General features: G+C 41.4%; 1 protein-coding gene across 1 annotated transcript in view; it reads right to left on the bottom strand.

Moving 5' to 3' along the window:
- The window catches only part of LOC138960242 (uncharacterized), a 250,814-nt gene that overhangs the window by 40,167 nt on the left and 183,423 nt on the right, over positions 1–27,224 (bottom strand). Inside the window, exons 9-11 of the mRNA XM_070332049.1 lie at positions 26,663–26,802; positions 23,936–24,144; positions 7,458–7,622 (exon numbers count right to left, since the gene is read on the bottom strand). Of these exons, the coding sequence (XP_070188150.1) occupies positions 7,458–7,622; positions 23,936–24,144; positions 26,663–26,802 (514 nt within the window). The remainder of the gene's footprint in view (positions 1–7,457; positions 7,623–23,935; positions 24,145–26,662; positions 26,803–27,224) is intronic.

The raw sequence follows: 27,224 nt of genomic DNA, 5'->3' as shown, positions 1-27,224 counted from the left end.
AAAGCTGGACAGAGTCAAACTGTACACATCTCTGCCCTATGTCTTTAGCCAGCAACAGACAGTCTCACCGCTCTGCATCTGTTCCTTACAATACACGGAATCGCACACACTGTAGGAGTCGCTGAAACTATCTATGTTCTAGCTTGTGTGGGTTTCGTTTTTCTCACAGAAAAGAAGATTACACTCAGCTGCGAATCAAAATAGGTTCGTTTTTGTTCAACGTCCTGATCACTTTCCATTGTGTGATTTACAAACGCCACCATACCTTAAACACATGTCAGGGTTCAAATTGGTTACTTTTGTTAATGTTTAACCCAGGAATGTGAAAGTATAGAGTTACTGACTGCATTTTCGCAAAGTAAAAAGGAACCCAACCTATAGGCGGATTATAATATAAGTAAACAAGGAAAACTGGGATGATAAAGGGTAAACAGTACAAATGCACATGAAAAGCAGTTAAGTATTAACCAGCCGGACACCGCTGCCCAACCCAAGGGTGAGGTAGCACGCGGTAGCAGAATAGCATCACCATGACTAACTTCATAAGACTAACTGTAAAAGACTTACGTAGAAAACCCCAAACATTAGGCAAAAACACCACTTCAAAAACACCCACACAAATGTTTGGCACTTCGTGTCTATGAAAACAAGAATGACTTATAACCATACATTCTTCCTGTAGTATGAAGGCACACACGAAATGAAAAGCGGAAGAAAGGATGGAACATTGTCAATGGAACAATGTACATACTTTTCATATAAATAAAAGCTATGAAGGTTCTGCCACCTGTGGTAATGTGTGGTCATGTGTGTGTGTGTGTGTGTGTGTGTGTGTGTGTGTGTGTGTGTGTGTGTGTGTGTGTGTGTGTGTGTGTGTGTGTGTGTGTGTGTGTGTGTGAGTGTGTGTACGCTCGAGTAGTTATACAATCACACTATAATAATATTATATGGTTTCAAAAATAAACTTAATTTAAAAACAAATAACACACTGCATCATTCACTTATGACGCATGTTTTTTTTATTTGTTTTATCTTTTTTTATACGTCAAGTCAAATATTAAGGCGAGTCCAGTTTTTCTTGTCTGTATCGCTATTAGAACATAATCCCGGTTAGCTTAATGAAGTTTATTGTCTGCATGAAATCGGCTAATTTTTTTAATTCCTGGATGTTATCTAATCCATCCGATGCATTAAGCTTTCAGAAATGATTATAAATTAGTTATCCAACTTGCAACCTGCAGCTGGCCTTGGGAAACGTTAAGTTGTTTTGACCCAGACTTAGTAGTGTTACAAAAAAACCTGCATTATCAATTTAATATTACAGAGAAGGGCGAAAACAGGAGAAAAACTCGTTTGATGCAAAATCGTGTTGATGTAGAAACATATCGTTAACTTTGCTTTACATTGCAGAACACTAAGCCCATCTCGCAAGATGTCCCAACAAACAAACAAACAAACAAACAGACAAACAAACAAACAGAAAAATCGAATAAAAATAATTCAAGAAACAAAACGTAGCAAGAACAACAACAAAAACAACAAACACCAACAACTACAACAACGGCACCTAGCATGACCTTTCTAGGTTTATATAAACAATATTTCCTTGCTATCATTCTGTCCCCGATCTTTCGCAAGATTTTGTCTTGAGAATAATCGGTTGGTTTCTTACAAAACTGAGCTATGGCTTATCCGTCCCTGCTAACTTCGCTTTTTGGAAATAATCTGTTATCTCCCATTTCTGTGTCCCTTTATTTGACCCTTTTCTTTACATTTCCATTGCGCGATTAACTTTCTCCCGCATAAGAGTAAGGACTTTAGATCCGCTAAACGTAAGCCTTCAAAATGGCACGGCTTGACTTGAGTTATTCACACTGATGTGTTTGGATGGAAATAAAATTCACCTGAGCCGATTTCGCTAATCTTACGCAAATCCTACTTTTGCCTTTGAATTGTTTTGTTCATTTTTGTCCATCTCTTCATAAGGTCTGAGTCGATATGCATCCATTTTCACTATTTTGGTTGATTTTGCACATCTTACATAAAATGTCACTTGTGCTTTTCAGTTATCCAAGCGGAGCGCGGGCGAAGCCCGCGCGTAGCGAGGTAGTTTTTTTTTTCATCTCCCAGCACTGAAAATTTTTTTGCCAAGTGGTGTCTGTCTGTGAACATTGTTCTAGAATTCATCTTTTAGCACAATATTAGCGACACTGTTTGGACAATTCTATTAAAATTAGGCGTACAAACTGATTTTGTTTCGGGGAATCCTCTCAGAGGATCAGAATTTTCATATAATATCATCGGAAGCTGTTACAACGGGAAAATGTGAAACTTTTGTCACTTTTTAACATGGAATTTCATCTTTGAGCGTTTCAAGCGGACTTTAATAAAATAGTTATTTGCGAATTAAGCAGCGGAAGACACTCACCGGTTCAACATGTGTATGGTCATTAAACCTCAAAACATTTCAGTAAGTGGTTTAGACAAACACCTCGGACATGTGAGGGTGACTGGTTTGTAGCTGAAGAGTTTTTTTCTAAAGTGTGTTCTAAATACAAATGACGTACTGGTAATGATGTAATGAGTTGTTCTAATCTTGTTCTTGGAACTCTTGCTGTTCCAAGCTTGTTCTTAGCAAGTCTTGGTGACGAGAACAAAGACTATCAATGAAATCTTTAGAAATAACCTCTGACAACGACGACGATGACGACGACGACGACGATAACAACAACAACAACAAATGACATCGACGACGACGACGACAACAACAACAACAACAACAACAACAACAACAACAACAACAACAACAACAACAACAACAACAACAACAACACGAGAACAACAACAATCACGACAACGAACATGACAACAACAACACCAACAACTACGACGACAACTACAACGACTGGGTTATGATGACATCACCAATGATTTAAAGGCCGTTAAAAAATCGTTAAATCCTATTTCTTCACTGATTCTTATGAAATTTTAAAGGTAGGTTTGTTGTCCCCAACTTATTTTCACTCCATACTTTTCCAGAAGAAAAACATAATTTTGGCAGTTAAAAACCGTTAAATTTCAATTCTTCACCGATATTTATGAAATTTTGTGGGTAGGTTCGTTGTCCCCAACTGATTTTCACTCTATACTTTTCCAGAAGAAAGACATAATTTTGGCAGTTAAAAAACGTTAAATTTCAATTCTTCACCTATCTTTATGAAATTTAGTGGGTGGGTCCGTTGTCCCAAACTGAATTTTAAGACATACTTTTCCAGACAAAAAACCTTATTTTTGGCAGTTAAAAACCGTTAAATCTCAATTCTTCATCGATATTTATGAAATTTTGTGGGTAGGTTCGTTGTCCCCAACTGATTTTCACTCCATACTTTTCCAGAAGAAAAACATAATTTTGGCAGTTAAAAACCGTTACATTTAAATTTTCACCTATCTTTATGAAATTTAGTGGGTGGGTCCGTTGTCCCAAACTGAATTTCAAGACAAACTATTCCAGTAAAAAAAACTTATTTTTGGCAGTTAAAAACCGTTAAGTCTCAATTCTACACCGATATTTATGACATTTTGTGGGTAGGTTTGTTGTCAGATTTGACATGATGGCAGAATTGAAAGTGTGAGATATCCTGATGTTTCACAATTTATGCTGCATAATTCAGCCCCATAGGCGCTTGAATTTTAGGTGGAGTTGGGGTTTTTTTCAGCCCAAACCAGTAACCCCCACATGGTTTTCATGTCCCTTTCTGAGAGACTTCAAGAAGTTTCAATTTGACGTCATGATTAGCCTGCCGCATTAGCAAGTATGAAAACACGTCATCGATGACACATTTTAAGAGAGAGAGAGAGAGAGAGAGAGAGAGAGAGAGAGAGAGAGAGAGAGAGAGAGAGAGAGAGAGAGAGAGAGAGAGAGAGAGAGAGAGAGAGAGAGAGAGAGAGAGAGAGAGAGAGAGAGAGAGAGAGAGAGAGAGAGAGAGAGAGAGAGAATCATGTACACACAGATGGACGACTTCGCTTGGGGTATGTACTGCCCGGCAGAACACATCTACTTTATTATTATTATATTTTTTAAAAAGTTTCTTCTGGTCAACAAGTCAAAGCCGCCATGCTTTTTAACCAATTTTTGGCTCACGTAAGTGTAGCCTATGCGATCGTAACTTTGTCTGTCTGTGCGTGCGTGCGTGCGTGCGTGCGTGCGTGCGTGCGTGCGTGGTGTATGTGCGTGCGTGCGTGTGTATGTCTGTGGTAGAAACTTTAACATTTCGTCATTTGAAGACGTCACATTATGGCGTAAGATGGTTAGACGTCACGCGAAGGAATGTCTCGGTCATTGTTATTTTGGGCCGAGACTAGTTGGCAGTCGTGTATAAGTCAGGCTACATGCAGACAGACAGATCTAGATCTAGTGTCTCGTTTTCTTGCACAGTGTCACCTATGCTTACTGTGTGTGTGTGTGTGTGTGTGTGTGTGTGTGTGTGTGTGTGTGTGTGTGTGTGTGTGTGTGTGTGTGTGTGTGTGTGTGTGTGTATGTGTGACGGAGTGATTGAGTTTGTGTTACTGTTTGTCGATTTCTTACGTGAGCCTTGAAGGCTTCGCCTCTTGTTTCTTCTCTTTTTTTCCAACAAAGGAGAGAAATGTGAGTCTATTTCACCCCAGCTTTCCTTCTTGTATAATGAGGATACATCTACGCCTGATCTATTTTTATTTCAACTATATGGTTTGACAGTGCTGGTTAATTGTCACTATACAGACGAAACTGAAATAGCTTTACTTCTTCCATCGATATTTTTGTATGCTGAATATTAATATTGTGAATGAATATTGTCTTACAAAAAAAGCAAACAAACAAACGTGTGGATGACTACATAATAATAGGATGGTGATAGGTTTGGGTCTCCGTTGTATATAATTGAAGTTTTAGTCTGATACCGTATCTGGTTATTTCGTCATGTCTGCGCACTTCAATTGGATGGCCAGCTGAAATCAAACACAAAGAGGTAACACTGTAAGTACTTCTTGCTTCACTCTTGCTTGTTTGTGACCCTGTATGGAAACAGCCAACCACTTGACACGGGCTAGATGAGATGAGGGGGGGGGGGGGGGGGGCAGGGTTTGGATGAGGTGGGGAGGGGCAGGCTGGTGGTGGTGATGTTGGTAGTGAACTTTGAGGGCTGATAAGGCAACAGTACAGAAGAAAAAGAAAACAAGTCGCGTAAGGCGAAAATACAATATTTAGTCAAGTAGCTGTCGAACTCACAGAATGAAACTGAACGCAACGCAACGCAGCAAGCCCGTATACTCGTTGCATCGTCACTCCACCGCCCGTGGCAAAGGCAGTGCCCGTGGAATTGACAAGAAGAGCGGGGTATTCGTTGCGCTAAGAAGGATAGCACGCTTTTCTGTACCTCTCTTCGTTTTAACTTTCTGAGCGTGTTTTTAATCCAAACATATCATATCTATATATTTTTGGAATCAGGAACCGACAAGGAATAAGATGAAAGTGTTTTTAAATTGATTTCGAAAACAAAATTTTGATAATAATTTTTATATATTTAATTTTCAGAGCTTGTTTTTAATCCAAATATAACATATTTATATGTTTTTGGAATCAGCAAATGATGGAGAATAAGATAAACGTAAATTTGGATCGTTTTATAAATTTTTATTTTTTTTTACAATTTTCAGATTTTTAATGACCAAAGTCATTAATTAATTTTTAAGCCACCAAGCTGAAATGCAATACCGAAGTCCGGGCTTCGTCGAAGATTACTTGACCAAAATTTCAACCAATTTGGTTGAAAAATGAGGGCGTGACAGTGCCGCCTCAACTTTCACGAAAAGCCGGATATGACGTCATCAAAGACATTTATCCAAAAAATGGAAAAAAAGTTCGGGGATATCAATCCCAGGAACTCTCATGTAAAATTTCATAAAGAACGGTCCAGTAGTTTGGTCTGAATCGCTCTACACACACACACAGACAGACAGACAGACAGACACACACACACACACACACACACACACACACACATACACCACGACCCTCGTCTCGATTCCCCCCTCTACGTTAAAATATTTAGTCAAAACTTGACTAAATATAAAAAGAAAAAAACACACCTAGCGAGCATTATTTGGCACGTGTTCACACACCGATCCCAGATCCCCACCCACTCCGTGTCACGTGCATGTGTGCCTTGAAACTACACACTAGCTAAAGGTTTACGTAATTACATTATTCTTATGCAAGCCAAAAACCCTTACAAAAGAAATGACTACGTTAACCGAGGTTCAATAACCAACTCACCATTTTGCAGTTTGTGTGTGTGTGTGTGTGTGTGTGTGTGTGTGTGTGTGTGTGTGTGTGTGTGTGTGTGTGTGTGTGTGTGTGTGTGTGTGTGTGTGCGTGCGTGCGTGCGTGCTTGCGTGAGCGAGTGCGTACGTGTTTGTGTGCATGCTTGCGTGTGTGCGTGCGTGCGTGCGTGTGTGTGCTAAATCAACACAGTTGTCACGAAAGTAACTACACTTAACTCCCACTTTGCACAGGTAACAGCCAGGCTGTTGCTTTTTTGTATGTTGTTAAAGGCACAGTGCGCCTCCCGTAAACCATCACAGATACTGTCAGGCTTTTACACACAGTACAAACACCCTTCCATTTGAACGCTCACCAAACGGGAACATCCTAGGTGCCCTATGTAAAGAGCGAGCAATTTTCAAAGAATTAATTTTGCGGATTGTGTCAGAGACAATCGGACCGTGGTGCGTTTTGGCGCTAGACCTAACTTTTAAAATCTAAATATTAAATTGACAGCTTGTTACACAAACATTCTTAAATCATAAAATAATTCTTTTTTCATCAAGACAAGATCAGGACAATTCGAAGTTTTGAAAGTTTGAAAAAAGAAAAGCCCGGAAGCAGGGTCACGCAAGGTCGTGGTTCTCGTAGCAGACGACGGTTTATGCCTATCGCCAGTTCCTCTAAACAGTCAAAAGCCATCGCGAGGGTTCTTGTGAACCACAGCCGTTTGTTTCGTGCATAGTCAGAGGTACATAATTACGTGCTATTGCAGATAAGCTCACAGCGAGTCGCATTCAAATTACTAACTGACGACTGCATTGTGAAAAAGGGAAACTGGATCACACGGGTTCACGATGGCTCAGGGGTAAGATAAACCACGCAGAAATACATTCTTTGAAAATTGCTCGCTCTTTACGGAGGGCACCTAGGATGTCCTCAAGTAGTTAGTGTTTAAATGAAAGGGTGTTTGTACTGTGTGTAAAAGCCTGAGAGTATCTGTGATGGTTTACGGGAGGCTTACTGTGCCTTTAAGTTGAAAGACACTCTCTGTTGTGGCGAACGCTATCTCTTACACGAGAAGGAATGTACCTTGAACATATAACACTCATGCATCCACAAGCAAATACACACAGAAACAACCTAGCTGACTCACTCTGTGTCACAACGCCCACAAGCTTGAGAATGTTGTCGTGGTCGAAGGCAGACATGATCTCCACCTCACGCTCAAAGTCTTCGCGGATCTCGTTGGACACGTTCTCCTTCAAAACCTTGACCGCCACAAGCTGGTTCGAGTTCGTCTCTGGGCAGTACAGCTCACCTGAAACCACACGGAAAGATGGGTTAAGCAATGCAAAAAGTAACATATTTGCTGCCGCTTTTGCGAAATAGTCACATTTTAGAAGCCTCTACTCATTTTCGGCAAAACGCTGCCGATTTTGCGTAACGGGCAGCGTTTGCCGATTCCGTAAATTCGGTAATTCCGTGAATTCGGCACGATATATTTATAGTATAGAACAAGCATGTACAGGTTATGTGTGGCCGCGATCACAATCACTGCAATAAGAGTTTTTCTTCTTTTCTATACTACCCGTCAGAAGAAACAAAAAGCAAATAAATTAACAATCAACTAGGCATGTGCGTTTGTGTACAGATCTTTGTTATGAGGCTGTTTATGTTAAAAATGGTTATATGACAAGAAATGCCATTTACTCTCCTACCATATTCAGCAAACATATTTATTTTACAGGAGGTAGTATCTATACAGTGGAACAGACAACACAGACACCCCTGACACTCAAAATCACAAAATCAATGTCCCCCTCGTCATAACCGACAGAACAAAATCAGAACAGCTGAAACTGGACAAGTGCGGCGTGTCAGAACAATCAATGGGCAAACCAAAATAGTAAGTTCTATTCGCCAAGCTTGTCTAACAACGATGCTATGGCATACCAAAAGATGTTGGTGTCATTTTCACAATGTACACATACGCATCCGCCGAACGTTTAATAGTCAAGCAGTATGTAAGAAATGTTAAATCCTTTGTACTGGAAACTTGCATTCTCCCAGTAAGGTCATATATTGTACTACGTTGCAAGCCCCTGGAACAATGTTTTGATTAGTGCTTTTGTGAACAAGAAACAATTAACAAGTGGCTCTATCCCATCTCCCCCCTTTCCCCAATCCCATCTCCCCCCTTTCCCCGTCGCGATATAACCTTGAATGGTTGAAAACGACGTTAAACACCAAATAAAGAAAGAAACAAAAAAAATAACGTTTAATAACTGGTAGTATATAGACTATGCATTTCATATGAAATCACATCAAAATATAGCAATAACCAAAAGTCTATACACTCATGCAACTGTGTCAACTTTACGAAGACCACCCGTTTGCTTGTTTTTGTCTTCTTCAGAATGAGGGCCGTTCTCTTGGAAACAGACCACCAAGAAGGATGGGATATTCTGTTTGCTGTTTCCGTAACAAGCTTTTTTTTAAGGGACTGGGTTGTTAGCCCAGTGCCCAACCCCCAACCTGAAGGACCAGTGGATTGCGCTTTGTCAGACCTCAACCCTTCGACCTGTCCGGCTTGGGTGGCCCTACCAGGAGACGGATCTCCCGCCGGCATAGCTCTATAGATCGCTGAGGCATGCAAGCCCCCCGACCACGTCAAGGTGGCAATTATCCATCGGGCACCCATTTCAGGTGGTCAAGATGGGATATTATACAGGTGCTAATAAGGAATGGCGCGGGCGTCCTTATAATAACCCCTTCGTTCAAAAACATCCGTTTTATTTATCTTACCTCACCATACTTGAAGTAAGGAGATGCCTAATAACCTGTTCGTTCAAAGACGCCTTTTCTACTTACCTTGCATAATCTTACTGGCGTTTATCATTGGAATGCGCATCTCGTCTGTGACCAAATATGGACACTACTTGATTAATTGTATGCGTTTTCTCGTCTCAATACATAAGAATGAATTAAGCCGACTATTTTGGTCATTCTGTTGAGCGATAGTTCGTATCCTTGGTCCTCAAAACCATTGTGTGATAAACAAATTAAAAAAAACACGTTAAAGGCACAATTCTTCTTGCGAAAACGAATTTTGCCTTTGCTTTTTACATCGAACATCTCTCCACTTCAAAACATACCAAAAACTAACAACCTGACGGCTTACCATGCAGACTCAGAAATTGTTGATGAATGAATTTCCTATAATATTGATACTAGTGCCAGTTAAGAAATTAATTCATTAAACAAATCTCACTCTAAACAGAACATATCCATGCTGCAGTTGTTTGGTGTTTGTCTATAATAATTATGGAATGCTATTATTCTAGGTAAAAGCCTTTGCAGATCTGTCATGAAGGAGGTATTGTTTGTTGTTGTATCAAAGAAATGAATAAAACACGTTTAAAAAAAAGAAAAAAAAAAGAAAGAAGGAGGTAGTCGCTTACACAGGGAGGATGGCAACTTTAATTTCCTGAGCCGCAAATCATTGCTAAAATGCCAGTCTATAAACCCTACAGTCAGCACAAGACTAATACCTTCCCACAAAGAAATGAAGAATCTGTGAATCACCCACACAACCAATCCATCAACCCACCACCTCAAAGATCTTTCGAAACCTAAAAATTCAGAAGGGTTCGTAAGCGTGTATTTTCTATAAGTCCTTGCTTTTTACAGGAAACTATGCTTTGGGCAAGATTTTCTTTGTGTAGTCATTCAGACAGCGTTTAGGCATCTTTGTGAATGGAACATTTCACATACGAGCCTTGAGGGAAAGGGCGGGATGTATAGACGTGATTTCTTCCCTCGCATCCTCTTTGTGCGGTTCATTTCTCCACGAAATTACCCTGCGAAAAAGTCATGTTCATCTCCACCCTCCGCCCCCACCAGCCACCCCCACCCCCTTCGTCCACCTAACTCACTCCCAGTTTCGTCCCCTTGCATCTTTCTTTCCCTTATAATCCAGCTCTTCACCCCACCTTCTCTCTCTCTCTCTCTCTCTCTCTCTCTCTCTCTCTCTCTCTCTCTCTCTCTCTCTCTCTCTGTCGCTCTCTCTCTGTCTCTCTCTCTCTCTGTCGCTCTCTCTCTCTCTCTGTCGCTCTCTCTCTTGCACACACACACACACACACACACACACACACACACACACACACACACACACACACACACACACACACACACACACACAACCACACACACACATAAACACACACACAACCACACATAAACACACAGACACACACATAAACACGCACAACCACACACACACACACACACACACACACATACATGCTCTCTCTAGCCAAGAACGTTTTCCTCCTATCCAAGTTAAAGCAATATACCGACAGAAGGACTCTGGAAATGTTCCACCATGCTCATGTAATGCCTCACATTAATTATGTTTCGACGCTCTGGGATGGCAGCAGTGATGTCCACTTGAAAAAGTTAGACTCTCTCTATCGTCGCTCGGCCAAACTCATCGTAAAGGATAATGCCTCAACAGATATGACATTAAAAATGCTTAACTTTCTTCCACTGGAAAAGCATCTCAAGTTAAACAAAGCCATTTTCATGCATAAATTGTATCACGGTAAAGTGCCGATTTACATTACATCATTATTTAATAAAGCTACCCACAGATATGGGTCGGTCAACTTGATCCCACCAATTCCACGAATTGACCTGTATAAGACCAGTCTTGCTTTTTCGGGTACTTCAGTTTGGAATTCACTTCCATCATCCTTTAAGCACCTAAAGTCATTAAAAAGTTTTAAAAAATGTGTAAAAAAACACTTAATGTCTGAGTAGTTTAACGCCTTTTGACTTACCAAACTTAGTATTACGTCAAAAATATGCTGTGCATTGTATATTCTGAACATATTTTTGTTACTCTATTGCTACATGTTCGATTGCCACCAGCTTGTATTTATAATTACCTGCATAGTATGCATTTGATTTTATGAATAACCACATATGTATGCTCTTCATGCCTCATCTTTATCATCATCATCATCATTATCATCATCATTATCGTCATCATCATCATCATCGTCATCTTTATTATCACGTTTTCCGACCTCCTTTTGTTGGTTAACTTTTTAACTTTTTAATTTTTAATTTTTTTTTTTAAATTATATAATTGTGTGTCTATGCGTCCCAAGGACAGATTGTAAGAAAAGGCGTAGCCTTAAATCTAAATCCTTGTAAAATAAAGTTCAATTCAATTCAATTCTCTCTCTCTCGCTCTCTCTTTCTCTCTCTCTCCCTCTCTCACTCTCTCGTCCTCCTTTTTCAACCTTATATACACCCCCTCTGCGCTCTGCTAATTGCTCAATACAAATCCCTTTCAGAAAACAGACCTCCTATGTCTATTTTGTCTCCCAGGGGCAACGACATGAAAAGACGCATGCGTCAAGCCTGGAGCATGGCAGGGAGAGTACTCTGTCAAAGGTATCGCCGCTACTTCTCGCGAGACTGAAGCACCTACGAGAACTGGTCTCGGTGTCTCTTCAGTATTTCCGGTCGGGCAAAGTCCTTGGAAGTCTGGAGTAGAATGATAAGTTCTGAGAATGAGAAAGGGGTGGATGAGGACGGAGGGGGGGGGGGGATTCTTGATCAGCTGATTTTGAGGACCGCGAGAGTTCTTTTTCTACAAGAGGTTGTGTTGATTGGTGGGTGTTCTTGTATCGATACGATTAGACGACCGAGGGTGTATTTGTAGCGTGATTTTGGGGGATTTAGAGTGCGCTTGTAGCAAGAGGAGTTGAGGACGGAAGGAGTATTTGTTGACAGAGCTTTTCAGAACAGAATCACGATTCGCTTTGGAGTTCGAACAAACGTGACTATACGTTGCCGCAAGGATGATGGAAATAGATTAACTAATTAACAGATAATGGTGAACTAAATTAATAAAGTTGTGGTGGGAGGGTATCCACCAATGAGTGGTCTGCAGGGACAGTCCCTTTGTCTACTCTGTTTTAGAGTGACTTTTCACTGGGCTTTTCTCCATGGAAAAAGGTCACCGTGGTTCAGTTTCTCCATTAAAAAAGTCATGTGGCTGAAGAGAACTAATACTGACGAGTCGCCTGCAGTTACAGTCCTTCAATGTCTATTTTGGCTCGGAGTTGCTTCTAGTCACTGTGTTTTATTTCCGTGGAATTGTCACGACGTGCTATTGTTGTCAGTTCTAGATGTACGCTCTTGAAATCCTCGGTACTGACATTCAAACAGCATAGTTTTCTAAATAGCTCGTGATGACAGAGACATCTATCAGGGATTATTGGACCAATGCAAGCCCACTGTAGCAAAGAAACAACGAGGACAAACAAAATAAGTACAAAATCGTGCCCAAACTTCTCATAAACTTCACTGTGGCTGTCATGTGAACGGTTTTAAAACTTACATAAAGACACACAAGTCAGTAAATCTGAAAGTTAATATGAGGGCCATATCAGGGCGGTGCTGCTTTGACATATAACGTGCGCCACACACAAGACAGAAGTCGCAGCACAGGCTTCATGTCTCACCCAGTCACATTATTCTGACACCGGACCAACCAGTCCTAGTGCTAACCCCATAATGCCAGACGCCAGGCGGAGCAGCCACTAGATTGCCAATTTTAAAGTCTTAGGTATGACCCGGCCTGGGTTCGAACCCACGACCTCCCGATCACGGGGCGGACGCCTTACCACTAGGCCATGAGGCTGAAAAAAAATGCTGCGTATAGAATCGTTCCTAAATTCCTCATAAACTCCTAATGCACCTCTCTTGTTAATGCCTTGTCAATGATGTGTCGTCTGCTTTTAAACATAAAAAAACAAAAACAATGTCAGTGAGATTTATTTTTCCTAGTTTACTCGTATACCTTAGTTGTCAATAAATCCATTTAATTGTAAGCTGATGTCCTATTGTTCCTGTGCGTGTTGGCTTATATGCTACATCCAGTGACATTTGCAGAAGCCCTACTTGCAGTGCCCCCTTCGTTTTGTGTGGGAAGTTTTCCCACAGTATTATTGCGTGGATTCTCGAATGGCGCCGACATAAGAAAAGAAAGAAAAAAAAAAGCACACAAATGAGATGAAACACAAACAAAAACGGGATTTTCATTAGCACGCATCACTTGCCGATGTCGCGCCCAGTGACAGTTTCACTGTGTTCTAATTACGCGCTGCTAATGGAGAGACCAAGTTTTTGCCAGGGCGCACATAAAAAGAAAAAAAGTCGCGTAAAACGAAATAATACATTACGTCCATCTGTCGGCATGAAACTAAAAGATGGACACTGAAAACCGAACGTCTGTCATCATCAAGACTACTCAACCATCTTCCACCCAAGCTCCTCTGTTAAAGAAAGGATACATCCACGGTCGCCATCAAATCAAATTACTATACCAAGTTAATTTAAGTTTCCAATGTTGCACTGGTCTCAAAGATACAATTATTCTTTTCATTTACGCATTTACTGTTTACTCCTGCGATCACGTCAAAGTGTATTACACAGTTTTTCTTGTCTGTTAATTACTGCATGTATGGATACGCAAGCAAAATGTCCAATAACTGTCAAGAATTTTAGGAAAATAGAAGAAAAAAGAAAGAAACTGCGCCTGTCTCTTTGCTTTGGTTTTTCATTTATAGTCAAACACCCCGTATCTTCAAGGCTATATCGAACGTGCGCCTCCGCACCCTGACTCTTTAGCTCAATCAATGATCGTGATGCTGTGTATAGTCTCCAACACGGAGGCAATTTTATTCCGATCCAGGCGTTGCGGGGGTGCGATACCACACAGTTGTGACTGCTTCTTTTCTTTTTGAATTTTAGCAACATCCAGACCGTTTTAAATGGTGAAATTTCACATATCTACGCGGGACACATCAATGAAAATAATAGTTAGGCATAACAGTCCATTTATCGACAAGGAGTCTTGATGGATGAGATAAAAGTGGACGAACATGTTAAAATATGGACGGATCTACAGCAAATCGGTTCGTATGTTCGTTTACGAGTATATGTCTCGCTGAAAACCACACATATACCAAATACATACTTTATCCATCCAAACAACCATAAATAAAGGCTGCAGGTAGTTACAAAGAAACACAGTTTGCTTTGAATGTAGGTCACTAACAGTGATGTTGGCGGGAACGCTTTACTTTCGCGGTCCAGAGGTGCGCTCTCTTGACTTGACTTGTTCCTGTTGACTCCCTGTGGAGCATAGGGCCGCAACAAGAGGTGCGCTCTCGGTATAGCCGAATATACGGCGTGGTCAAAGGCCATGTCCACAAATATGTGAATCTTGATGATTCTGGCCAAGCGAGTTTGATTAGTGCATGAGTCCACTTCACTTCACTTATTGGTGAATGAATAACCAACACTTTCTCTGTGTTGTATATATATATATATATCCGTTCCATTTACGATAAGGAAATTGCAAATTCTGAGATTAGTGCGAGTTGCAAGCTGTTACTGAGGGATCAGCAAGGACTCTTCGCTATAAAGTATATTCAGAAGAAGTGTTGACCTTAACGGGGGCAAGAAATCCGCCGCGTAGTGACACGAGGGTGGGACATGGATACCGTCTCTGGGTCACCGACAGAGAGGTGAAGATAAAAGAAATAAAATATATCTTAATTTTTCATTTGGGGTATTTTGCAGGGTATTTCTGTTCGAGTTTATTAATCGAGTCAGGGGTTAAAAGTAGCACGAGTTCAAATCACACTCCAAAATTAAATGAGCAATGCTGAGGTCGGAATTACAGGTGATTTAATCTCTAAAAATTGGTAGTTCCCAGCTTCTGCCCTTTGCTGAGACAACGAAACATTGGTCATTGACCGCCTTATAAAAACTCATTGGTTGCAGATTGTTCATATATGACATAAATAAATGTTATTCCAAATAATTTGATATTTGTTTTGCATTAAAACAAGATCTTTGTTTATAAACCCATATGACAGACATTAATGTATACCATATGTCAAGTTTTGTTTTGAAAATGATGAGTTTTGTTTGAGTATTTGTTCGAGCAAAACATAATTTGTGGCCAACGCACTTTCGGAAATTCCCGTTCGCTCTTCGCGTATTAGTTAATAGGGAGGTTTAGATATTGCGTTACGTACCCCGACCTCACCTATCCCTATCGAGATAAGTCACGCAGAGGAAATTTGTAAACATTGCTCGTTAGATACCACGTCACCTATCAAAGTAGGGCAAAACACCAAAAACTCGTGCTTTAAAAAATCGTGGACAGCGCGCTAAAGTCTGCAACAATACCCAGTGTTGAAACTGCTACTGTCATTGTGTCGGTGTCGCTGTGTGCTGCACGTGGAAGTTATGTTCCACTGACCCAGATCATACCGAGTGTTAACCAGCAGGTAAAGTCAATGATTTTTAATTTTGTTTAAAGGAAACAGAAAAGAAAAGTAGGGCAATCGAACTTCGAGCGTTGGTTTGTGTTCGTTCTGGGTCACTGGCCACCACGCTTTCACCCCCCGCTTATAAGGGTGTGTGTTAGTGTGTAAGTGGGCGTCGTTGTGTTTCTGACTGTCATGTGCATGTGCGAATGTGTGTATGTGTGTATATGTGTGTGTGTTTGTATGTCTGTCTGCTTGTCTGTCTGTCTGTGTAAATGGGCGACGCCATGTGTGTGCGAGATTGTGTGTGTGTGTGTGTGTGTGTGTGTGTGTGTGTGTGTGTGTGTGTGTGTGTGTGTGTGTGTGTGTGTGTGTGTTTGTGGGTGTGCGTGTGTGCGTGCGTACGCGCATGCCTTTATGTGTGTACCTAAACCTAGCCTTCAATTCAAATGAATTGGACGGAACATTACTTTGTGGTCGTTTACAAAGTCTTTATGAAACAAAACATTCTTGCTAGGCAGTTTTACTAACCAGAACTAAACAACACCCCCCCCCCACCACCACACACACATGATACACGTGTGCATTGGGTTACCAAGCAGACTTGATCTGTTCCTGGGAAAAGGTTACTGTTATGCTGAATTTTCAGTCTTTTTGAACATACGCTTCCTGGGAGTATTTTGGTCGAGATGACATTTCTAAATTTAGCTTGGGTCGTCCTTGCGTGCTTCATGGTTTGCTGTGATATCGCAGAGCCGTTGGAACGGGTCACCCGATTTATTTAATTTTAGTCAAGCAACCACACAACTAAAAAATGTGGTATATGCGCCAGAATATAGGAAAATGCTGTAAGAGGAGGTCTCATACTTTATTTGAATGGTTCATATTTAGATTTTAAAGTAATATGAGATACGTTGCCTTCACGTATAAAAACTGTTTTATACGTGATCACGCCCGTATCAGAAGCACGCACAGCGATCGACAGTGGGAATACCCGCAGTGATAGGGGTGTAGTATGCACGTAACGTGGTATCTAAAGCTCAGAAGTTCTCAAAAAGAAGGTCACAGTGTTCACGTATTATCGAGACACCGACACATTTGCACTAAAATCCATTCTAGGGGAGCTTTTCCATTATTTTTGATACCGTAGGGATTGAATTCATTCCACTGAAGAGATTTAACTACAAAACGAGCGGTATTTTGCTTTCTGTGTCTGCTTTTCGAAGTGAATCGAGGCGAGCACACTGAATAGGCCCACAGAAGGATACGCGACGTAAGTCTCAGCGCCTTGTCGTTCGTGGGGTCATGCTCTTGACACATCGGCGACTACGATGTATACAGACCAGAATTATGAAATATGGACTGAAGCGTGAAGGAAAGATTCCAGAAAATAGTGAGCATCCTTACACCCTTCTCGGATGGTTGGACTTGATAAAATCTGACATACGTTGCGCTGACGTATGGTAGGGTTTGCTACGTGAACACGTACCTAATCACCACCCGCAGCGCGACCCGCATGTGAGATAGGTGTCCTGGTAGGTGACGTAGCTGATAGGGACGCAGTTTCTAAACCTCCCTAATATGTTTCCAAACCACGACGTACGCGTTCACGTACACGTTCACATCAAATTGAAAACGCCTTTGAAAACAAATGAAACGAATTAAAAAATATATTATCTGACTAGTGTACACACCCATTCTTTGTAAAAGCACCCATGCTTCGTGAATAAAGGTCCCAGGTCTTACTAGCACATTTCTTCGACGTCAAGTGTGACGTTGAGACTCGCATACTCATGTGGAACCTTAATTTGTTGTTTTTTCCCCTGGCTGGTTGCGGAAAGGCGTGTAAAGCTAATATCTTCCGTTTGAATACTGTAAGGAACCAATTTGTTTGCACACACCCAAGCTACTCACCAAAATTAATGTGAGCTCAATTGACCCAAGAGTACCAGAGATAGAAGTCGAATTCGTAGACAAACAGAGAAACAAGCAAAAAACCAAAGAAACAGACAGAGTGAAACCTATACGCCGCTTCATTACATAAAGGCGGCTTAATAAACGAATAATGCGAACACTTTGCAAAGAGGCATTTCGTTGTCATGTCCTACAGCATTACATCAGCCGCGGATCTTAGAGGAAGTGAAAGGGAAACAAGTCGCGTAAGGCGAAAATACAACATTTAGTCAAGTAGCTGTCGAACTCACAGAATGAAACTGAACGCAATGCAACGCAGCAAGACCGTATACTCGTAGCATCGTCAGTCCACCGCTCACGGCAAAGGCAGTGAAATTGACAAGAAGAGCGGGGGAGTAGTTGCGCTGAGAAGGATAGCACGCTTTTCTGTACCTCTCTTCGTTTTAACTTTCTGAGCGTGTTTTCAATCCAAACATATCATATCTATATGTTTTTGGAATCAGGAACCGACAAGGAATAAGATGAAAGTGTTTTTAAATTGATTTCGAAAATTTAATTTTGATCATAATTTTTATATTTTTAATTTTCAGAGCTTGTTTTTAATCCAAATATAACATATTTATATGTTTTTGGAATCAGAAAATAATGGAGAATAAGATGAACGTAAATGTGGATCGTTTTATAAAAAAATTATTTTTTTTACAATTTTCAGATTTTTAATGACCAAAGTCATAAATTAATTTTTAAGCCACCAAGCTGAAATGCAATACCGAAGTCCGGTCTTCGTCGGAGATTACTTGACCAAAATTTCAACCAATTTGGTAGAAAAATGAGAGCGTGACAGTGCCGCCTCAACTTTCACGAAAAGCCGGATATGACGTCATCAAAGCCATTTACGTTGAATGACTTGTTATACATTGACATTGATAGTTTTATTCTTCTTCTTCTTCGTCGTTCGCTAGATAGTTTTTATCATAAGAATCTTTTCTAATTCCTATTAACTCGATGTTCTTTAACTATATTTATACATAAATGCATATATTGTAAAGCAGTATGCATTGTTAGAGGATTTTTTAGTAGCAGTGTTTAAATGTCGAAGCTGCTTTTCCCATTTTTACCCAAGAGACCGACTGTATATTGTGTTATTGTATTTGTCAGACTTGATTGTACCAAGTCCCTACACATGTTGTAATGCGCTTAGAGCCAAATATTTTTGTTTTTTGTAAGGGATAGGCGCAATATAAATACACTTTATTATTATTATTATTATTATTATTATTATTATTATTATTATTATTATTATTATTATTATTATTATTATTATTATTATTATTATTATTTATCGAAAAAATGAAAAAAACGTCTGAGGATATCATTCCCAGGAACTCTCATGTCAAATTTCATAAAGATCGGTCCAGTAGTTTAGTCTGAATCGCTCTACACACACACAGACAGACAGACAGACAGACAGACAGACAGACAGACAGACAGACAGACAGACAGACACACATACACCACGACCCTCGTTTCGATTCCCCCCTCGATGTTAAAATATTTAGTCAAAACTTGACTAAATATAAAAAGGAGAGAAAAAACACACAACAAAGAAACAAAGTAACAAACGAAATGAAAACAGTGAAGCAGAATTATGCATTAAATTTGCAGGAAATTGAAAAAGGTCAGCCTGAAAAAAGGTTAGCTTTATCGTCAAGCAATCGGACACTGGCTCAGAAGTCAGGGAGTGCGCTTTCAAAAAATGGCGTGCGTGGAAAGGAAAACGACAAAAACATTCAGTGAAGTGGAAACAATAAAGATGCTGTCCAAATATTGTTTTTTTTCTTCTCTTGTTGTGTAGGAAAGTGCTTACATAGTAAAGTTAACCCTTTTCGATTTGGGCCAACCAAATACAAAATAAATAATAATAACAACAACAAAAAACGCCAACCCCAAAATCAATACTCAAACTTTTGAATGTGTAGATACAGATATTTACCTACTCAAACGTGTCTTGGAATTTTCAGGTCAAAAATCAAACTAGCAAGGCTATATGATGTTATTAAATTTGAGGTGGCCGGATAAAGCTGAAACAACCAGATAAGTCGGTCAGCCTGGATATGAAACGTCGATAATAGAGAGAGAGAAACGGAGAAGGTGACAAAGTTTGTCGTCGCCGTCGCTGTAAATTGTTGTCATTGTTCATTTCGACCATTTTCCACGTGGGGAAAATCGGAGCAAAGAAACAAGTTACAAAACTCTATATTGGCCTTTCATTTAGTCGGAGAAAAGATTCCACACGTAATACGAATTCAAAGTTGGAGAAAAGATTGCACACATACTACGCCTTCAAACGCTAGTTATCAAGGCACGCACACCTTCTCATCCTTGCAGAAGACTCACAAGTGTCTATGGCGCAAAGGACAATCAATTCCGGCCAACATTCGTATTAACTTAAACGAAGCAGCTCCCAAAGGAACCGGCGTTTTATGCAAACTGTCTTCACTCCCACACTAATTTAGCAAGCGTGCGAATGAGTGGGCGGAATATAAAGAGCGCGAAGGTGGACAGTAATTTGAAGGATTTCTCCGAGAAACTTCCATATGCGGCCCAAGTGAGGTTCACAAAGAAGTAGCCGAGTTTTATTTACGAGTAAGTCTTCTGTTTGAGAGCGGCAAGGATAAATAATGTTGGGAGTTTTCTTTCTCTGCTAGGCAAACTGCGTCACTGGACAGGAGACGTAAGGTACAGAAGTTCAGAGAGTGCTGGAGGGATATGACTGGTGGGAGGGTGGAGGAGGAGAGGGGGAGGAGGGGACGGGAATGGGCTGCGCGTGCAGAAAAGCGCATACAGATACGCACACACGCAATAACAGAAAACAAAAAATGCATTCACCAACAATGCTCACAATGGTGCGTAGACAAAGCCATTGCGTGTAGCTAGAAGGGCTGCCGATTTCTCTCGGCATTGTCGAAGTCTCGTACTCTCATTTCAGGTGTGTTGTCGGTCGTCTCTGTGTCTGCGTCCTGTTTAATCTTGACCTGCCTTCCCGTTTTAAAGCTTCTGTGTACTAGTTATTACCATACTCACGAAACAGCCTTCAGTAAAAAACCACAACAACAAAACCACAACTAATTTACCATACAAAACCCACCACAATAATCACCACCACCACAACAACAACACAAACAACAACAAACAAAATGATATAGTTACTAATCAACCAACCAACCACACCCAAAAACCCAACCTACCAACAATTAGCCAAACTACCAACCTAACACCACACTTTCATGTCTTTGGATCAGTACACAGTAAGCAGCCAAAGAGAACGGTGGCAAATTGGCAACTCTCAGGGAATCCCTTATTCCTCTGAACTCGATACTCCCTGACCGCAAAACTTAAGGACACTTTCTCTCCCTTCCAGACCATCTTGCAAAGACTTCAGACATCAGACTTGAGACTTGTAAATCACCCTAGAGACGGCCTGGCTTTTATATGGGATACAAGTATCCTCGTACTAGGACATATAAACCAAAAATCTATAACCTGGGTGTTTTCTGTGGAGACTATAAGGCTTTTCTTCGCTGTATTAATTTTGGCGCCTACGACGATTTGTAAAACCGATTAAGCGAGAAACTCCTGCTCTGCAAGGAAGACAACCAGGCTGTTGAGTTTTGATATGTATCCAAGTGGAAGAGATGCTCTTGTACGGAAAAAAAGCCTTAGACAGATGCTCTATTACGATGACGACGGACACCCTTCCTAACCTGTTGCACTACATACTCACTTTTCTCCCCCGACCCCCTACACCTATCATGAAAACACACACACGCACACGCGCAGGCACACACGCACGCACGTACGCAAACACACACACACACACACACACACACACACACACACACACACACACACACACACACTCTATCGCTCTCTCTCTCTCTCTTTCTCTCTCTCTCTCTCTCTCTCTCTCTCTCTCTCTCTCTCTCTCTCTCTCTCTCTCTCTCTCTCTCTCCCTCTCTCTCTCACGTTTTAGGGGTAATTATTGATTGTGAATTCAAGTGGCAGGCACAATTACAGCATATTTGCAAGAAAGTAGCCAAGAACGTTTTCCTCCTATTCAAGTTAAAGCAATTGACGGACAGATGGACTCTGGAAATGTTCCACCATGCTCATGTAATGCCTCACATTAATTATGTTTCGACGCTCTGGGATGGCAGCAGTGATGTCCACTTGAAAAGGTAGACTCTCTCTATCGTCGCTCGGCCAAACTCATCGTAAAGGATAATGCCTCAACAGATATGACATTAAAAATGCTTAACTTTCTTCCACTGGAACAGCATCTCAAGTTAAACAAAGCCATTTTTATGCATACATTGTATTACGGTAAAGTGCCGATTTACATTACATCATTATTTAATAAAGCTACCCACAGGTATGGGTCGGTCAACTTGATCCTACCGATACCACGAATTGACCTGTATTAGACCAGTCTTGCTTTTTCGGGTACTTCAGTTTGGAATTCAATTCCATCATCCTTTAAGCACTTAAAGTCATTACAAAGTTTTACAAAATGTGTTAAAAACCACTTAATGTCTGAGTAGTTTAACGCCTTTTGATTTACCACACTTAGTATTACGTCAAAGATATGCTGTGCATTGTATATTCTGAACATATTTTTGTTGTACTATTGCTACATGTTCGATTGCTACCAGCTTGTATTTATAATTACCTGCATAGTATGCATTTGATTTTATGAATAACCACATAATTATGTATGCTCTTCATGCCTCATCTTCATCATGATCACCATCATCATCATCATGATCATCATGATCATCATGATCATCATGATCATCATCATCATCATCATCATCATCATCATCATCATCATCATCATCGTCATCATCATCATCATCATCGTCATCTTTATTATCACGTGCTGAAACTTTCCGACCTCCTTTTGTTGGTTAACTTTTTAACTTTTTAATTTTCAATTTCTTAATTATATAATTGTGTGTCTATGCGTCCCAAGGACATATTGTAAGAAAAGGTGTAGCCTTAAATCTTAATCCTTGTTAAATAAAGTTCAATTCAATTCAATTCTCTCTCCCTCTCTCTCTTTCAGTCGGAAATTCTGCGAACTTATCGTCTTCCGGCAGAAAAAAAACGAGGAACGGAAGGAGAGGACCAGGCAAAGAAGAATGCGCGTTCAGCCTTAAGGCCCCACTAAACGCCAAAGCTCAGAAAATCGATCGCCCTCTTGGGGGGCTGTTTTGTTGAAGCATCAAATTAAATACACTAGCTGGCAACACTTTACAGTGCAGCATCATGGCTACGTGTAGTAAGTCGTTCGTTGCTGTAGGCAGACATTGAATGTAGAAGATATACAGGGACCCGACCACCTCCCATCCTCAACAAATCCAAAACGAAACAAAACACGCATACTTCACAGCACGGGGCATGGCTACACGAAAGTCAGTCTTTCGTAACTGAACAGTTGACGCTCAATTGAAAAGTGACGACCCTCAGCCCCCACCCAACATCCTTTCCCCTTGTAAAAAGCACTCAGAGAAACTCTGGGTTGGAGGGAGGGGGGTAGGAGTTGATGGGAGGGGAGTCGGAAGACGGGGGGGGGGGGGGGAGCAGCGGGGGGGACGAACGACAGTGTAACAAAAAGGAACACCAACAAGACCACTCACCTCTATAAAACACCTGGCCAACAAGACCACTCACCTCTATAAACACCTGACCAACTAGACCACTCACCTCTATAAACACCTGACCAACAAGACCACTCACCTCTATAAACACCTGACCAACTAGACCACTTACCACTATAAACACCTGACCAACTAGACCACTCACCTCTATTCACACCTGACCAACAAGACCACTCACCTCTATAAACACCTGACCAACTAGACCACTCACCTCTATTAACACCTGACCAACTAGACCACTCACCTCTATAAACACCTGACCAACAAGACCACTCACCTCTATAAACACCTGACCAACTAGACCACTCACCTCTATAAACACCTGACCAACAAGACCATTCAACTCTATAAACACCTGACCAACTAGACCACTCACCTCTATAAACACCTGGCCAACAAGACCACTCACCTCGATGAACACCTGGCCAACAAGACCACTCACCGCTATAAACATCTGGCCAACGAGACCACTCACCGCTATAAACATCTGACCAACAAGACCACTCACCTCTATAAACACCTGGCCAACAAGACCACCCACCTCTGTACACCTGGCCAACAAGACCACTCACCTCTATGAACACCTGGCCAACAAGACCACTCACCTCTAAAATCACCTGCTCAACAAGACCACCCACCTCTGTACACCTGGCCAAAAGCGCCCTCGCCAACGACGTCGACGAGCATGACGTGGTCCATGCAGATCTCACGGACGAGGAACTTGCGCTGGGTGGGGTCGTCACCAGGGGTCACGAAGTAGGTTGGGTTCTTGTTGATGTTGTTCATGCGGTCTAACAGCATCACGCCATCTCCACTCTTCACCACAGCGTCTGAACTCCGCTTCGGTCTGCAACGACAGGAGATAGGCTTCACCGTGGTGTCAGATTTGTCACGACAGGAGATAAGCTTCACCGTGGTGTCAGATTTGTCACGAAAGAAGATAGTCTTTACTGTGGGGTCAGAATTGTCACGAAAGAAGATAAGCGTTACCGTGGGGTCAGATTTGTCACGACAGGAGATAGGCTTCACCGTGGTGTCAGATTTGTCACGAAAAAAGATAGTCTTAACTGTGGGGTCAGATTTATCATGACAGAAGATAGGCTTCACCGTCGTGTCAGATTTTTCACGAAGGAAGATAGTCTTTACCGTGGGGTCAGATTTCTCACGAAAGAAGATAAGCGTTACCGTGGGGTCAGATTTATCATGACAGAAGATAGGCTTCACCGTGGTGTCAGATTTTTCACGAAGGGAGATAGTCTTCACCATGGTGTCAGATTTGTCACAAAAGGAGATAGTCTTTACCGTGGGGTCAGGTTTGTCACGAAAGAAGATAAGCGTTACCGTGGGGTCAGATTTATCATGACAGGAGATAGGCCGCTTCACCGTGGTGTCAGATTTGTCACGAAAGGAGATAGTCTTCACCATGGTGTCAGATTTGTCACAAAAGGAGATAGTCTTTACCGTGGGGTCAGATTTGTCACGAAAGAAGATAAGCGTTACCGTGGGGTCAGATTTATCATGACAGGAGATAGGCCGCTTCACCGTGGTGTCAGATTTGTCACGAAAGGAGATAGTCTTCACCATGGTGTCAGATTTGTCACAAAAGGAGATAGTCTTTACCGTGGGGTCAGATTTGTCACGAAAGAAGATAAGCGTTACCGTGGGGTCAGATTTATCAGGACAGGAGATAGGCTTCACCGTGGTGTCAGATTTGTCACGAAAGGAGATAGTCTTTACCGTGGGGTCAGATTTCTAACGAAAGAAGATAGGCTTCACCGTGGGGTCAGGTTTGTCACAAAATGAGATAGTCTTTACCGTGTGGTCAGATTTGTCACGAAAGGAGATAGGTTTCACCGTGGGGTCAGATTTATCATGACAGAAGATGGGCTTCACCGTGGTGTCAGATTTTTCACGAAGGGAGATAGTCTTTACCGTGGGGTCAGATTTGTCACGAAAGAAGATAAGCGTTACCGTGGGGTCAGATTTATCATGACAGGAGATAGGCCGCTTCACCGTGGTGTCAGATTTGTCACGAAAGGAGATAGTCTTCACCATGGTGTCAGATTTGTCACAAAAGGAGATAGTCTTTACCGTGGGGTCAGATTTGTCACGAAAGAAGATAGGCTTTACCGTGGTGTCAGATTTGTCACGAAAGGAGATAGTCTTTACCGTGGGGTCAGATTTCTAACGAAAGAAGATAGGCTTTACCGTGGGGTCAGAGTTGTCTCGAAAGGAGATAGGCTTTACCGTGGGGTCAGATTTGTCACGATAGGAGATAGTCTTTACCGTGTGGTCAGATTTGTCACGAAAGGAGATAGGCTTCACCGTGGAATCAGATTTGTCTCATGTCTATTGTAGGATGATCAAAACAAAAAGAGGACTGGGTGGCCGAGTGGTAACGCACTTGCGCTCGGAAGCGAGAGGTTACGAGTTCGACCTAGGTGGTGGGTTCAAGTGCTAGTCTTTCGGATGAGACGAAAAACCGAGGTCCCTTCGTGTACACTACATTGGGGTGTGCACGTTAAAGATCCCACGATTGACAAAAGGGTCTTTCCTGGCAAAATTGTATAGGCATAGATAAAAATGTCCACCAAAATACCCGTGTGACTTGGAATAATAGGCCGTGAAAAGTAGGATATGCGCCGAAATGGCTGCGATCTGCTGGCCGATGTGAATGCGTGATGTATTGTGTAAAAAAATTCCATCTCACACGACATAAATAAATCCCTGCGCCTTGAATATGTGCGCGATATAAATTGCATAAAATAAAAATAAAAAAATAAAAAAATAAATCCCTGCGCTTAGAACTGTACCCACGGAATACGCGCGATATAAGCCTCATATTGATTGCTTGATTGCTTGAATTACAATTTGCAGATTTTTAATAACCAAAGTCATAAATTATTTTTTAAGTCTCCAAGCTGAAATGCAATACCAAAGTCCGGCCTTCGTCGAAGATTGCTTGGCCAAAGCTTCAATCAATTGTATTGAAAAATCAGGGTGTGACAGTGCCGCCTCAACTTTTACAAAACACCGGATATGACGTCATCAAAGACATTTATCGAAAAAATGGAAAAAAATGTCTGGGGATATCATACCCAGGAACTCTCATGTAAAATTTCATAAAGATCGGTCCAGTAGTTTACTCTGAATCGCTCTACACACACACACGCACAGACAGACATACAGACACACAGACACACACACACACACACACACACACACACACACATACACACACACACACACACACACACACACACACACACACACACACACACCCACACACATACAGCACGACCCTCGTCTCGATTCTCCCCCCTCTATGTTAAAACATTTTGTCAAAACTTGACCAAAGAACTCACCCAAGTCGATGCTGTCGCTGACGACGGAGACAGATGATGATGACGAGAAAGACAAGGAAGAGCAGGATTCCCAGGGGAAGGATGACATGCAGCAGTATTGACGATGACGTGCTGCCTGTTGGGCGAGGTAACACCATTGTCTGTTCACAGAGAAAGAAAAAAAGAGAATGTCAGTGCAACAAAATCGGATAGAAAAAAAGCTAGGGGAGACGAGGAGGAGCAAGACTTGCAGCAGTACTAACGATTTCTTTATTTTTCTTTATTTGGTGTTTAATGTCGTTTTCAACCACGAAGGTTATATCGCGACGGGGAAAGGGGGGAGATGGGATAGAGCCACTTGTCAATTGTTTCTTGTTCACAAAAGCACTAATCAAAAATTTGCTACAGGGGCTTGCAACGTAGTACAATGTACTACCTTACTGGGAGAATGCAAGTTTCCAATACAAAGGACTTAACATTTCTTACATACTGCTTGACTAAAATCTTTACAAAAATTGACTATATTCCATACAAGAAACACTTAACAAGGGTAAAAAGAGAAACAGAATCTGTTAGTCGCCTC

The sequence above is a fragment of the Littorina saxatilis genome, linkage group LG2 (assembly GCF_037325665.1).
Source record: "Littorina saxatilis isolate snail1 linkage group LG2, US_GU_Lsax_2.0, whole genome shotgun sequence".
In the NCBI taxonomy this organism is placed as follows: Eukaryota; Metazoa; Mollusca; class Gastropoda; order Littorinimorpha; family Littorinidae; genus Littorina; species Littorina saxatilis.
Note: the sequence above shows the minus strand (reverse complement) of the source record. Positions and strands in the feature narration are given on the sequence as shown.